Source organism: Mauremys mutica, chromosome 6, assembly GCF_020497125.1.
Source record: "Mauremys mutica isolate MM-2020 ecotype Southern chromosome 6, ASM2049712v1, whole genome shotgun sequence".
NCBI classification, from domain to species: Eukaryota; Metazoa; Chordata; order Testudines; family Geoemydidae; genus Mauremys; species Mauremys mutica.
In genome coordinates, this window is record NC_059077.1 from 84,684,105 (window position 1) to 84,700,362 (window position 16,258).

The 16,258-nt window shown below is 39.9% G+C and overlaps 1 protein-coding gene across 1 annotated transcript in view; it reads left to right on the top strand.

The window, feature by feature from the left end:
* Window positions 1-2,123, top strand: part of FANCC (FA complementation group C) — a 135,452-nt gene extending 133,329 nt beyond the window's left edge. The window contains exon 16 of the mRNA XM_045022462.1: window positions 1,484-2,123. Within this exon, the coding sequence (XP_044878397.1) occupies window positions 1,484-1,627 (144 nt within the window). The 3' untranslated portion in view covers window positions 1,628-2,123. The remainder of the gene's footprint in view (window positions 1-1,483) is intronic.
* The last annotated feature ends 14,135 nt before the right edge of the window (window positions 2,124-16,258 follow it).

Consider the following 16,258-nt stretch of genomic DNA (forward strand, 5'->3'; position numbering starts at 1 on the left):
TTAAGTCCTGTGATTAAATAATACTCATTTCAGCAAGGAGTGCTGGACACAGTTCTCTATGGAGCCCTGGGGTAGGCTAAAAGTTTTGCTAGATAGTAATATCCGGTTATCTTTGTACTGGGGACTGAATACACCTTAACAGCATCTTGAGTCCATGTTAACCCAGCAACAAGGGACTTATTTTGATTCTCATATTGTACAGCCGATAGACTACCAAGAAAACCCAGTATTCTTTAATTTTTTTATTCTGTTACGTACTGTTGTTTGCTGGGAACTGTTAAATAATTGTCATGTTCCACCCCAGAAGTGACTGCATTTCATTGATGGATGAACCAAGTTGCAGACATATTATATACTGTGAAGTGCTTTGGGATCCCTTTACAATTAATTTGCTACATAAATGTTAGATTATTATTATTATATTGTTATTTAGCTACTACATATGTTACATATATTTATAGGTCATGTTTTACAGTAAGAAGCCAAACCCTCTGATGAAAGCAGGCCGGAACTTCACATAATTGTTTTGCTTTAGCACTTTGTCTGGAAATTCTTCCTCTTGGTGTCCAAGTACTGTACTCCTTTTTATCTTTTATAAGGCCTGTAACACATGAGAAGAATCATTTTGCAGTGAGTGGAACTGGAACATTATTGTTGATTATTCCCTCTAGCTGTTGTTAGTTGGAATAAACAAATATAACATTACTTTCTTTAAGGACTGCTAGGATATGTTAGAAAACTTGGGTGTTTTATAGAAAATGCCTGTTGATTATTAACATACAACATTTTATTTTAAAGTTGTTTGGAAGCATACATAACTTTTCATTTGGGTCTATTTATTTTCCAAGTCCTATGTGCTGTCTGCCCTTTATAGATCAGTGAAACCCTTTAACAGTTAGGCTGCAGCACCTTATTCTGCTATAACAACCCTTTATTGAAAGATGGAAAACAAGATCCTTGGTCCTGTTAAACTTAGGAGCACAATGAGAATTTAAAATTGCTTTAAGGCAACAGCTTGGAATTCCCCTAGTGCAAGGGAGTCCTGAGCTAGTGTAGGGGAGGCTGTGCCAGCCCTTCCTACATTTCCCCGCCTCCTGGCAAAGGGGGCTTTCCAGGGTAGGCTGAGGACATATGAGAGGCAGGAGTTGGAACCAGAGTGGGATGCAGAGTGCGGAGCAGCCCTCAAGGATCAGCAGGCTGGAGAGGTGGAATAAAACTCCTCCCTGGTACACTAAGTGCTCTTCTGTTACACTTTGAGATCTAGTCCTGAGATTTCTTTCTTTCTTTCTTTCTTTCTTTCTTTCTTTCTTTCTTTCTTTCTTTCTGGAATTTAGTTGCTTTTCAGATGACACCTACGACTAAAGGGGTTGGGGGGGGGAGCGGCTAGAAGACAACATGTAGCATATAGTACAGTTATTGCACTTGGAGTAATAGATCTAAATTAGATTATTTCCTCTCTTCCTCCATTCTGTTTTTCCTTCAGGTGATACTGGCAAGCAATACAACCAATGAAGTTTTTGGCCTTCTTATACGTACTGCCTACAGGTTTAACCAACTTGGATTAAAAAACCAAAGGGTTGTGAAGCTGGTGAATGAACTTCTTCAAGAACTAAGATTTATGGATTAATTTTGTATTGTTGTCCAGATCAACCCAGTAACTAGACTGGCTGATCAGATCTTTTCTACGGTAAAGTATTAAAGGGAACTCAGGTTTTTTTAATTTATATTCTCCCTTCCCCATGTATGAAAATGTCATTCTTTTAGAATATAGCAGTTATCTTTTAAATTGGTTGAAAATGTTGTTCGTAATGTTTTATTTTACAAGGGACATGTGTCATCTAAACGCTGTTTATTCACAGCCTCATTGTTGCCGACATTATGTCCTAGTTGTGGTCTAGATTTTCTGTAAATTCTTAGTCCAGGAAGTGCAGCTGTTAGAGGTGGAAACAAAAGCTATAATAATAGGAAGAGGCCTTTCCTTCTGTAAAATAATTACTGATAAATGAAAACTACTGTTTGAATGTTACAAGGGAGAGATAAAGTTCAGAAAAATTGTTATTTACTAGTCGATTATTTCCAGCTTTTGGGGAGTAATTTAACAATTTGATCCTGAAATTCTGCTTCGGTGAGTCTAAGCTTGATCACAGACAAGTGATCCTTAATGGTTCCTTCTGAATATGTGCTTCCATAAAATACAGTTTCATGAAATTGAAAGACCAATCAACTCCTTAAGTTCTTATAAGTGATTTTACAAAATGAAACTCATCTCAGATTTACTATATGGCATTCATCAGAAAGTGTGTTCTTCCAAGGTAATGTTCTCTGTAGTTTGTACCACAGAACTTTTAGCAATGTCAAGAATATCACAGAGAGGATTTGGTGCAGATTGTAAATGGATCTCGCTTTAATGCTGGAGAGTCTATATATCAGAAAGAAATTCTTTACCCCATATTAGTTAAAGGAGGACAAGCACAAGATAGGGTTATGGGAAGTTGTTTCAAATTTAAAGGGAAAATTTTCAGAGGACCACATAATGGGTGCACCAGCAAATTCCCATATTTCTGTATACAGACAGGTACACAATGACAGGTGCACAGGTTCAATCTGGATTATATATATAAACTTTAAAAACAAATCTAAAAGAGGTGTGTTACTTCACTTTCTAGATTCAGAATTACTTGGTCCATACTAAGAGTATTATATTCATCGGTATTCTACGGTTGCTGGAGGTGAACTGCTAGCAGGTGAAACACCAACTTTCACAGTTCTGTCACTGCAATATATAAAAATCTAAAATAATTCCACATTGCTTTTTAAAGGAACCTATAATATCCTGTCAAATAATAGTAGGTTGACTCAGGTAGGTAGGTAATCTGCAGTAAAGGCTCAGGGAAAGAATAGAAAGCAGTGCGAAATCATTCCCATTCTCAAATATTGGTTTCTTAAAAAGGGTTACATGGTTAAATATTACAAAAAAGGTTTACTGTTTTTTAAGATGCTTTTAACCCTCGTATTGGACTGAGTACCACCCAACTATTTCCATATTGGGGTCTTGGAGACTCTTACTACGTCAAAATTGGAAAAAAAACGCATGAATCCTTTAAATCTGGCTTTATTGTAACCAGTGAACTATAAAACAATGAACAAGTTAAAACTTTTCTAGATTCAGAAGTACACTGCCCTGAATTGTGTTGGGGGTCTAACTGACCTCATGTTTAGAAAATGAAAATAGTTAGAGACAGAAACAATATAAAAGGCACAAAAGGTGGGAAATGTCCTACTACTTTGAATGAAGTAGGTGACATAGTTCGGAACATAAAAGTTTTTAGACGTTGCACATTTTTTATGTATTTTTCCAGAACAGATGTAACATCTTCCCCATTTCTCAGGCTTTGGATCAGTACCCAGCACACTAGACACTGCTTCCCTAGCACTGTGAGGCAAGACTGCACCAGTAGTTTCACTATTTCTGTACGCAGGTCCCTGAGAAGCATCCGTCTCTTACGCAAAGATTTATTATACCATTTGTGATTCAACAAAATCCAAACAATATATGCATTCAGACATGCAATGTGCGTGTTCAATACCAGTCTTTGTCCCAGTAACAGCGAGGCTTTGCCACAGCTACAGCATCTGTCAAGTGTGGGCTGCCAGAAAATGTATCTGACAATTGTGGCTTCCCCAGAAACTCTTCCTAAGAAGAGTAAGCGTTCCAGAAAATCAGTTTGACAGTGTTATCTTAAAAAAACCCTGACTTTGCTGGACAATTGTGATGATACATAAGGCAAATGTTATCTGGGGTCTCACAGACCCCCAAGATTATGTTGGTGCATTTTATTCGAAAAGCGAAAACTGCTGAAACTATGATGCTACGAATAAGGCTGCATGTCTGTCATGGAGATCACGGTTTCCATGACTTTCTGTGACCTCTGTGGTGACTTCTGCAGTGGCTGGTGCTGGCTAAGGGGCTGCCCGAGCTGGGCAGTAGCAGCAGTTTGGGTGTGTGGGAGGGGGCTCAGGGCTGGGGCATGGGGTTGGGGTGCCCTTACCGGGGTGGGGGGTGTTTCCCTGCCTCCCCCCCCGCCCCCAGCACCAGTAGTGCCCCCGGCCGGCCTCCCCAGAGCTCTTGCGGTCTCCCGGCCCAGGTTTTAGTTAGGGGTGTATAGTAAAAGTCATGGACAGGTCACGGGCTGTGAATTTTTGTTTACTGTCCATGACCTGTCCATGACTTTTTAAAAAAAAAATACTGTGACTAAACCATAGCCTTAGTTACGAACAATGCTGAAAGAGTCATATAATCATATCATAACTGCTTCCTCCGAATAAAAACAGTCCACCTGCATAATAGATTTGGGGTCTAACTGGCCCCAATAATTTTTGAGTAACCTATTTTGCTATACTAAAACCACAAGAGGTATGCACACAAAATCAGTAATAACAGGTTGTTATCACCATAGATTGAGAATACTTAAAGAAAGAAGAGGCAGTGGTTTGCCTATCATGTTTTGTTTAATTTTTTTGAATGTGTTTGGGGTACAAGAGACCCCCGAAGACCTGGCAAGTGTAGTACTTTCATATTTCCCATTGACTTACATTGAGGGGGTCTAACTGATCCCATTACCTTTTTAGTGACTTCTTTTGCTACATAAAAACCATAACAGGAAGGATGATAAAACCAGTGCAGAAAGATTTACCTCATCCTACTTTGAGAATACTTAATGTATGAAGAAGCACAGGTTTGCACGAAAACTGTTATTTATAGTGTAGTGCACGCTGGGGTCAGATAGACCTGGAAAACATTAAGCGAGGGGAAAAAAAAAACCCTGAGTGCCATCTGTGACTTTAAAAGGAGACCTCTGCACTTGCATTCCTTGTGCTTTAGTCAGCATGGCTGTTACGGTATTTTTTCTGCCCATTCACACTGTTTGCTTATGTAGCTGTTGCAGGGTATGTCTACACTGCAGACTTGCCACGTTTGTTGCCCAATCCACCCACCAATCCCCACACACTTAAAACCCTTAAAAAATAGGTTTAAATGTGCATCGAGCCCATGCTAGTGTACTCAGCTGGAGGTATCAAACAATGCTAGAGTGCATCTCAAAGTGCAACACAATCTGCCCACTTTGCATTGTGGAGTCCTTCTCTGAATCACTGATTTCCAAGACTGTTTCCAATCCAGTAGGTATAGCTTGCATTCTTTGTTCCCAGGTGTATTACCTTGCATTTGGCTCTATTAAAACATATTTTGTTGGATTGTGACCATTTAAACAGATAACTCAGGTCACACTGTAACTTGTTATCCCACCAATCATCTGCAAACTTTAGCAGCAAAAATTTTATATCATGTGTAGATCACTGATAAAAAAATTAATAGCTTTGGACCAAAAACCAATCCCTAAACAATTCCACTAGAAATGGCCCCACTCATGGATGTCTCCCTGTGAACAACTAATTTTGAGACCTATCAGTGAGCTAGTTTTTATTCCATCTAATGTGTGTCCCGTTAGTTCTATACCTAGTTTGTTATATAAGGAATTGTTCTGACCTTATTAGCTGGGCAGACAGTAGAGCATTTGAGTTATAGTTCCCAGAACATATAGAGAAAGCATCTTTTTTCAAGACAAGCCAGGGAACTACCATATAGGAACAAATGTGTGTCCATTAGAGCTTAAAGCTGCATAGTATGAGTGTGCAGTGAATGAACGTTACATCAGGACAGATGTTTTATTTAGCTATAAGCCAAAAGAATTTTGCAGAATTTTACAAGTTTAGGAGCAGCAGAAGTGACCAGGCAACTTTACCACAAAAGCTGTGAAAATCAGCCCAATTTTTACGCTATTTCACAAGCATATTTTCAAACGAGCAGGCAAAATGCTGATGACCTATGGATCACTAAATAATGCTACATAAGGAACCAAGCATTTATTGATTCATGTGGCTCAAATAAAATGCAGCAAGATGAGAAACCCTAATTCTTAGTCCTCTTCTGCTCCCCAGGTTTGTAAAAGGCTGTGAGCACTGCAGTGCTTTGTAGCGACTCTAGAGATAAGGTACAAATACAGTATTCTCACTCCACAGCGCCTAATGCTAGCTGTGTTCTTGAATTTAGAGGCATACTGTACATTTTTACCTCTTCCATGCAGTCTGTAATTGCTAGTTGGGTTACAAAAACAGCATTTTTTCTTTGTGGGGGAAGAAATCATAGCATCTGTAGCTATGCTGCCAGGTGCATGAGGCTTCATCTTGCCCATGATTCATAACAACATTCATATGTGGGCCTGTTTAAGTCCACCTACCTATCTGGCTAGCATTTGTACACTGTGATGTATTTTTTCCTTCAACTGCTGGTCTGAACTTTCAGAAGATAAGCTCATTGTTGTAGTTTCAATTATTGCCATAGCAGGGAGTATCTTATTCTGGGAATTTGCTGTGGGGTGGTCTGTTCAACAGCAAATGCCAGAAAGGAGTTTCCCTTGCTTGCATTGGCCATCTTCCTTTAACCGTCTCTCTGACCATAGGAAAGGAATAAACCTCATGAACCCCTTTTGAAGGGCTTAAGTGTACTCATAGTGACTGGTCCTTTTAATGGCCAAGGTCCCAGAGCCAAGTAGGCATAGGCACTGGATCACTATCAACCTCTGAAACAAAAATTGGAAGTTTCAGTAATATAGTTAGTCCTACCAGGAAAGTTTTTGCCTTGAATAATATATTTACTGGGAGAGAGTAAAAAAAAAAACTTGGTAACTTCATTATTGCCTGAGATTTGGCTGGTTGCCTATATACTGTAATCGCAGCACTGATATCTGACTGGAAAGTAACTTCTTATTGACAATTAACTGCAGCAGCCTCAACGAGTGGGAAAAATCCTATATTATTACGTCCTTGAATAGTCCAGTGCCTTTCTAATTAATCTGGATATCTCTTCCTTGCAAATGCCCACCACAACACTCACATATTAAGTCAGATAGGACAATAAGTTCATGCACCAAAATGCTTGGCAGCTTTTGCAGACACATTTCCAGCTTGATGTAAACTGAGCCCTCCTTGTGCTCTTGAGCCTAATGACTTCCCCCATTTAGTTGTCCTCCTGCTTCTCAAATCACCATGCTTACAGTTTCACTGAACTTCTCATTTGTACCTAATGGGTCAACCTGTGATACATTCAAAACTTGTTCACTGTATGTTGTTTTCCCTTTATCTTCTGAGCCTGTAGGTTCACTATGAACCAAGAAAACAGGTTCATTTACACTTGTCTTTTGCCTCTTCTGTGCAGTTTCTGTAAAAAGTTCTTTAAAATGAATTTTGAGTCATGTATGAGCAATGGGTTTCTCTTTTTTGCAGTGGCTCAGGGCTCTCTAGCTAATGAGTCTGTAACTCTCTACTCTTATAAACTGGCCAAAAATCTGACTGCTGCCTCCTATTCCAATCTAACTTATAACTAAAGAGAAGGATCTGAGCCTCCTGACTGTATTACAAAAAGAATAGGAGTACTTGTGGCACCTTAGAGACTAACACATTTTATTACAGTTTATTACAGGTTTCTGAAGAGATTACTAGTGTTTTGCATTCTTAATCCTGTTATTGTGTATCACTTCTATACTAGCATGAGTTGTCTGATAACAGAGAACGGAAAAGCTACTATCAAATTCCATTAGAGGAAGAGCTGAAAGGGGTACTTGGATACACTCTGGCATTACTGCTGAAGATGAAAACTACTGCTGGACACAGGCAAACCCAAGCATTAATTGCAAGTTTCTGGCTAGTCATAAAATTATCATCTCTTCTGAAGATAGGGAAAAGTATAGGCTCTGTCTTCAGAGAGACAATTAAGTCTCTCGTTCAAATATGATGCAAAGAAAATAACAGTTAGACACCATCAAGCTTCAGCTTTCCTTGCCTGTGATTCCTTTGTCCTTTAAAGTACTATTTCTGTGAGATATCAGTGCTCGCTGATATTTAGTATATCATAGATTTTAAGGCCAAAATGTAGACCTTAGAACCTCACTCAGTAATTTCTGCATGAAGCCCATGGCTTCTGATTGAGTTATATATCTTTTAGAAAGACATCCAGTCTTGTTTTAAAGACTTCAAGTGATGGAGAATCACCACAACCCTGGGTAAATTGTTCTAGCAGTTAATTACGCTCACAGTTAAAAGTCTGTCACAAACATTTCTTGATCAGGGTCTCTCCTCAACATCCTCACCTCCACTCACCATGTTAACACAGGGAGGCCCCAGATATTTACTTAACTACAAGCTCTTTGGGTCAAGGACTGCTTGGTTATGTGTTTGTTCGGTGCCTAGTGCAGTGGGGTCCGGGTCCAGGTTCATGATGGGGGCCCGCTAGGCCCTACTCTGACAAATAACACTCCCAATACAAATATATTGCACCCACAAGCTCGATTCCCCATCCAGGTATTTTTTAGGTCCTTGAGAACCTAGGGCAGGGGTTATTACTACAACTGGTTCTGTCTGCCTCCCTGGCTGATGGGATAGAAACAGGATTTCCTTTGATAACCCTTCTCTGTGGATTGGCCTGTTTGCACCAACAATAAAACCAGTCACATTAAATATGACCATTTATTTTACAGATAAAATACAACCAAGTTATACAAACACTGCAGCAAAAAATCAAAGAGCTTATATGCAAAAATATACATGGGTTGAGACTCAGGCCTAACTTTTTATTACGATCCTTCACATAACAGATTTTCCTCTCATAAAAATCCAACCACACAGCCTGTTCTTAACTCAACTTCACTTCAAGCCTCAGCTAGCAGGATTTTCTCAGATGCCTGAAAAACTGAACTCTCTTGTAAAAATCTCTATGAAATCGCTGACACTGTTTTAGGGAAATAATTTGAGTAGTTATTCCTAAACTGCTTTCCCTCTGTTTAAAGGTTAAATGTTAGGGCAGCCCAGTAATGGTAAATCACTCAGGTATGAGCTATACTTGTGGGAGATTTGCCAGCTCCCCAAAAACTGTTTCAAAATACAGTAATGGACATGGGGTGGGGGAAGAAATGACGAAAGGGGCTTTCTCATGATATCCTTTCTGTAGTGCTATTCTTTTTCACACTTCTCATCAATCAACCATATTTTCTACCACTAGACTTAAGGACAAATCTCTGATATTTCAGAGGTGCTGCACACTAAGCATTAACTCCTGTTGGAGTAATGGGAGTTCTCGGCACCTCTGAAAACTATGCCCAAAGCCTTTCATTGATTAATTATTGTGCTGACAGTGTTTCAGGATAATAAGTGGCAGCAGGGGGTGGGGGGAATGCCTGATTAAGCTGGTGATTTTACCAGCTAGGATACTGTGGTCCTGGTATTGGATGCTATTGCCTTCATAATGTCAGTTGCATTCAAGATTGCAGGACTGAACCCCACTGCTCACTGGAGAGCAATTGCTTTTCAAGGCATCACTTTCTTTGTAGAGCTATTACCGGCACTAGTTGGTGTGGTGCACTCTGGGCAAAAGAGCCAACTAGGTTAATAACATTTGTTCTTATAGTTTTCCAAGAATGGTGGTTTCCTAATATCTTATCCTACTTCCTTCCTACGTTTTATAGCGCTTGAAAATTAGAAAGACCACAAAAAGGGGGCCTCATAATAATCAAGCTGAGGAGGCAAAGGTAGTGATGAGATGATGGTTTTAGCACAGGTGGAGTTGATAGACTCTTACATGGGCAATATTGTAGAAATGCAACTAGGTTGATTTACAAAAATAGGAGCTGTAGAACAAGAAGAGAGTTCAGAGTTAAGGCTAACGCCAAGGTTGTAGCCAGAGACAAATGGAAGGTCTGAGTTGAAAAGAGGAGAGAAAATAAAGAATTGGGTTTTAGGATTACCTTTGTTGCCTCAGATACTTTTTAAGAAGTAGTTGAAAGAAATTGAGATTACAGTTTAATTGGTGAAATCAGGAAGAGAAAAGGTTAAAAGGGCTGGGTATTAAAAATTCCAAAATATACAGAACTGAGTATAGAAAAATGATAGCTAAAGGAAGATGATATAATATAATCAAGCATAAGAAATTGTGTAGAAACCTTTTAAGATGCCTTAGAGGAGAGGGCCTTGTGCAGAGGCAGAGCTACTACCAAGGGGATGGAGGAATTTGATATGTGGAATCAGAAACATCCAAGAAGAGAAAAAAATCATGGCTGCAGAACTAAGGAGTTCATAAATACTCCATTGCAATGATGTCCAAGAGAATGAGTGTGAGGGAGAAAAAGCCATTTTGAGTATGAACAGTATTTGCTCTTTTAGCTATTTAGTGGTGTTGTGACTGATATTTTTATTCTGAAATCTCAACCAATATAAACCTAATGGCATGTTGAAATTGAAATCCTGCTTTCTGGTCAGTTAACTGTTAGGAAAAGAAGTAGCCAAGATTATAGCAGTAGCAACCACCAGCTCAAATTAACACGCAAAGAGTTAATTTTTAAACATTTTTATATTCTCATAATAATAAATAGGGCGCACATTTTCTGGCAGCTGATGAGAGGCTGGGATAATGGCCATTATTTTGCCTAGAAAATATGCAATCAAGCTTTATTCACATTAATTTGACATTCTAATAAATATAGCTAACCTCCAAACTGCTGTGAAAACGTCCCATATCTTTTTGAGAGACAAAATGGGAGAGGTAATATCATTTATTGGACCAACTCGTGTTGGTGAGAGAGACAAGACGACAACAGAAGGTCCAATAAATGATATTACCTCAGCCACCTTGTCTCTAATATCCTGGGACCGATATGGCTCAAACTACGTTGTTTTTCTTAGACATCTTAACCTTTTCCTTTGGCAAAAAATGTGTATTACACAAGCAAGATGGCATTATTATTTATTACTATTATTTTTACAACACTCTCAATGTATTTACTTTACAGAAACAAAAGCCTTGTCTGTATTAAAAACTGCTCCAGTTTTAATAAATCGGCTTAGTTAAATCAGTGCAAACCTGTGCTGGTTTAAATAAATCCATTTAGACGCATCTCTTTAGTTAAACCTATGCAACTTTTAATACAGACAATCTCTAATAAAAAGATACGGTCCTTGATCCAGAAAATTATCATTTAAGACCCCAATCTTGTAAAGTCTTATGCATGTGCATTAGTTCACTCACTCAGGTAGTCCCATAGATTTCAATAGGGACTAGTCACATGAGTAAATTTATGCACATGCTTAAGTCTTTGCTGGGCTGGGGCGTAAATTTCGACAAGACTCAGCTTAGGCATGTCAACATTTTGATGATTCAATAATTATTTTTGGTAGCCTGTTCTGTTTTTATTATATTCAACACCAAGTTTAAAACTCTGGGCCTAATTCTCTTTCTTATACCAGCATTGGTGCTGCTGAGTGGAGGGCAGTAGTTAAAGGTCTCCAGAAACGAACAATTTCTCAATCAATATATAAAATTTTGCCTGTTGGTAGGCAACTCCATCAATGTCCATCATGAATGCTAGAGATTGCAGGACTCATAAAATAATGCTTGAACATTAAAAGTATATTAATTGAATGTGATTTTTAAATGTCAAGGACCGTATTTATAGAGGAAAGTATGTGAGTAAAATAGAGTCCATATCTTCCATGTTAGTGTTTGTTTGGGTAGAATGATAGTCCTAGCCTTTAAAATCTCTGAAACGGTATTTTGTCCAAGGGAGGGATACAGTTAAATTAGAGACCATGTAAAGCTCTTACATGTTGAGGTAATTTTAAAATTTTGTAAATAATACAGAACTTCAGCAGACATATTTTCTGTAGTCTAGCGTCTCTCACAATTCTGAGACATCTGGGCTGCTCCACGCTGCAGCTCACAGAGGTGGGCCAAAGTTGCAGAGCTATGTGCACTGACCACGTCTCCTGCGCCTGCTTGCCACCAGATTCTCTGCCTCCGTGGCAGCAGTCAGTTGGCGGGTTTAGCTGCTATTGTTTCTTTTGTTCCCCGGGCTGTTTTTCTTGCCTGTTTTCAGCAGTGGTGATCACATCTTTTTCTTAACCCTTTCGCCTCCTCCCTGGGTCAAATTTCATTGGCTTAATGGGTAAGCTGTCTGGAGCTGCTGGCCACAGGCCAGTTATACATAGTTGTGTTCCCACTGAAGTTACTAATATCATTCTGTGCAGCATTGGAATGACTCATCTGGCACCAAGCTGGGGGGAGAGGGGTGGCCAGCACATGCAGCACTGCAACTTTGGACCCCCTCTGAGAGCTGCAGTGTGGAGAGGAGCAGCCCAGATGTCTTGTGGGAGATGCTAGCAGAAAGGAGATTATTGGTAAGAATTTTTCCATTTGATATTTATATATTTAATGTACATCAAAATATACATGTTTCAGGTACATGATCGAGTTCATGTACATCTGTTCCTGTCTTTTAAACCATACATACCAAAAACCCCATTGAAAGTATGGAAATTCCTTTTTATTTTAGCACTAGCAGCTTTGGTGGATTCACAGCCAGTAATATTATGCCCCAGGAAAATACATCTCTCGACACAAAAGGATTAGCTTGCTCCCATTGCACAATAGTATTTGAGCACATATGGGATGTACCAACACCCACTGTTCAAATATCCCCCTGCAATAGCCAGGCACACTAGCGCTAGTTAAGGATGGTGTTTCAGACCCCAATCCTGAATTTTCTTACATCTCTGAGAACCTTAATGTTACTTGAAGTTTCTACGTTAATTTCCTTTGTTGCAAGGAAGAACACAAGTGCTGTCCAATGGACCAGTGTATGCATCCGAAAAGTGGCATCCCCTTGGCTCTTTTAGGCAACAGAATGTCCATCTGTATAGAAAGTGGGAAGAATTAGTGGTAATCAGTGCCTAATCTTGATTTTGCAGTCTATTTAATCATGTGCATGTAGTTAGGAATGTAATCCGATTTATATATACAAACATATTGTCAGTGCTCAAATAATCACCTGTTCCTTCTTTCCCACCTTTGAATTTTGGTAAAATAGCTCCTACGCTCAGCTCTAGATTCTCAGCCTGGATCTCTCTCTGAGGATAAAAGACCAAATGTATATTTAATTCCTAAGAAACTATCAAGGAAAGACAGGTCTGACTGGGACGGTCAAGCCAAAATTTGGGGATGGCATTGAGTTGGGGAGGAAATGAACATAGAGCCAACAATGTGTTTATGTGGTGGTGTTGGGTAGTGGTAAGGACAGAGTGGACAATACTAGACTGTTAGTGCCAACCCACTGACAATGGTTGGGCTACAGGCACTGTCTATTAGTTGCGAGGCTTGTGAAGTGGGAAAACTATTGTTGAGGGAGAAAAAAGCAGGGGAGAGCTTGCTCAGGCTAGGGTGAGGAAGAGAGGGGCTGGAGATTATTTTAATCTGCTGAAGTCCCTCCGTAAAGAGAACTAAGGGTGAGAGTGTGTCTCCTAAATGTTAATCTATTTTATTAAGATTTCCAATAGATTGGCACCTTGTTACTGCTCAGTTCAAAGAGATTCCACAATTCTCTTTCCTTTTTATGTACTTATATATTCAGTAAAACATAAAGATCCAGATCCACAAAAGCATTTAGGACTCTAGACCTTGGGTTTATGTACATAAATCCCAGTTTTGGCTCCATTGTGATCCTCAGAATTCCCATCAAATCCCACATACACCTAAACTCACTTGGCACCTATATTTTCAAAGTAGACTATCCACTGGTTATAGAATCATTCTCTCTCTCTCTCTGGCCCAATGTCTGTTCCACACTGTGGATAAATACTTAAATAGTCTTTGGGCAGAGTAAGAGAGAATGATTTTGTGGACCAGTGGTTAGGGTACACAACTGGGAGGGCACAGACCCCAAGTCCAGTCTCCCTGCTCCAATGACACTTTCATTATTTAGCTACAGTGGAACAGTTTCAGCAGGAGAGAGTGAGGGGGCCCCACATCAGAATATCTCCTAGAGCTCTGTGGCTAGAGCAGGAATTGAACTGGGTCTCCCACATTCCAAGTAAGTGCTCTAACCTCTGGGCTAAAAGTTATAAGTGGGGCATTACCACCCTGTTCTCCTCTGGCCATTTTATGTGGAGTAAAGCAGGCACCTAACTCATTCCCTCCAGAAGTGGTTTAGGCACCCAACCTGCCTGACACCAGCTGGGGGAGGGAGGGTCCCATCTGGATCTCTTAAGTAGAGATAAGGTTCTCCCTGCAGCCCAGACTGAGGCGCCTATCTCTGAAAGAGGGGTGGGGCTCTGTCTAGCATGTTGGCTTTTATGGAGCATATTATTAGGCCCCTGTCTCTCCCCATTTGTTGTATAGGAGCCTAGGTGCCTAACAGGCCTTGTAGATCACAGTGGTGTTCCTATGATTTTCTAGTGCCATGCTGCTCAGCGTTGCAACACCGAAGTTCCTTTGTGGATCCTACCCTAACTCTTGAACTTTTCATTATAATTAAGACCTTCCATACTTGTGTTCAAGTACCATAATTCTCTGGCTCTTGATGATTTGCACATCCTGATTGAGGTGCAGGATCTAAAACTGATAAGGTACTCCAGAAGGTGTCTCACCATGATCTTAGTACAAAGGCAGAATGTCTTGTCTTCCTTGTAATCTTTTTGATGGTGCCTAAAAATCTCATCAGTCTTTTTGCTGCAACTGAGCAGTGGGTTTCCGTCTTCAGACCCCCAGGGCCTTGTGTACTGCCTGTGCTGCACATTGGGACTATTTATTGTATCTCCATGGCTTACTCTTCTTTGCCATTTGAATCATGCCACATCTTAACACATGTGCATGCATAACTTTGGCTCATAGCTGAAAACACTTAGTGATGTACAATTCATGAATGATTTTTGATACTTGAATATTTCACTGTGTTCTCCTTGCTTCAGCAGTTGCATTGTTGTCTGGGAAGGCCAGCTCAGAGAAAGTGGGAGCTTGTAGTCAACTTCATTCATTCATTGTCTCAGTTTCCTTGGACTTAACTACGGCTCTGTTGCCTAACCCCCATCTTTGTCCCCACTTGCTCCCTATCTGCGAACTGGACTCTAGCTCCCTCCCCCACTCTTCTTCTTGATTATATAGAACCATGAAAAGAACATACACTGTCATGCAATTAATTCTACCTTGAGGGGAAAGATGTAGAGCAAGAAGGAGCTGCAGGCACATCCCACAAGGGCAGTGAGATAGAAAATAAAATGTCAGGAATCTGGTTGCAGCAAAATAAACTGCAGCAAAAAATTATTAATTTTGTGGTAGCATTGAAACATGCCAAATTCCAGAGCTACACAATTGCAGAGTCCATGGGGCCCCACGTATTGACTAGGGCTGTTCATTCCCCTTTCATTGTTTCATGCTCTTTGCTGATTTGGATGATCACTGGTTACTCTTGGGTTATGTGCAACTAAAAGGGCTTAATGCTTTTTTTTTTTAATAATGCAAGCTGACTCTCTGGAGCACACATCTATAAGAAGGGTAAATTCTGGGACAAATTGTCTGACTCTAGTATACCCATGCCACTGCTAACCTGAATCTAATTTTTTCATTCACTGCATTCTGTTTTTCATCTAGCAACATATGGATCAGTGTATGCTAGTTAGAGTCAAAATGCATTTTACACTTTCTCACATTAAAATCACTAGCCATATCAATCCTCTGTTTAAAAAAAAAAATGAAAAGATGTTAATCAGCTGTTCCACTCAAGTATTAATTGTATTTCCAGTTTGAAGTCAGCAATAAATGCTATCACGCTGTATATGTCACACTCAAGAAAATTAACATACCAGTGGAAAAGCTATGGCGCCTGTACCTGAATCACGCTACAACGTATGTGACCCAAAGCTGTGATCTTTGCTTCCGCTGTAGCCAACATATGTAGCACTGTTCCCTACTATGTTGCCCAGGCTAAGAAGTAAGTGCTTATTTGGTACTTCAACAGAAATCATCATGTGTTTCCATTTTTGGTCTAGGTCTGGCACAGGTGGCAGTAGACCTATCCTCACAAGCTAGTCGACTCAGTCAGGGATGATGAACATCTTGTAGGCCCATGTTAACACTAGGTATGAGTTTGCCATTCTAGATTAGACTGAACCACATTATGATCATGTTGTTGAATTGTGCTGTAGTCCTGTAAATACTCTGTTACACAATTTGGTTAGGTCTACAATCAGATCTATCGAGAGAGAGAGAGAGAGTGTGTGTGTGTGTGTGTTCGGGGAAAATATGTTTTATTTGCAAGGCCATGGTTGTGGGCATTTTTTTGTTACGCTTACTGATAGTGTAACTTGGCCTCAGTCACTCCAGCAT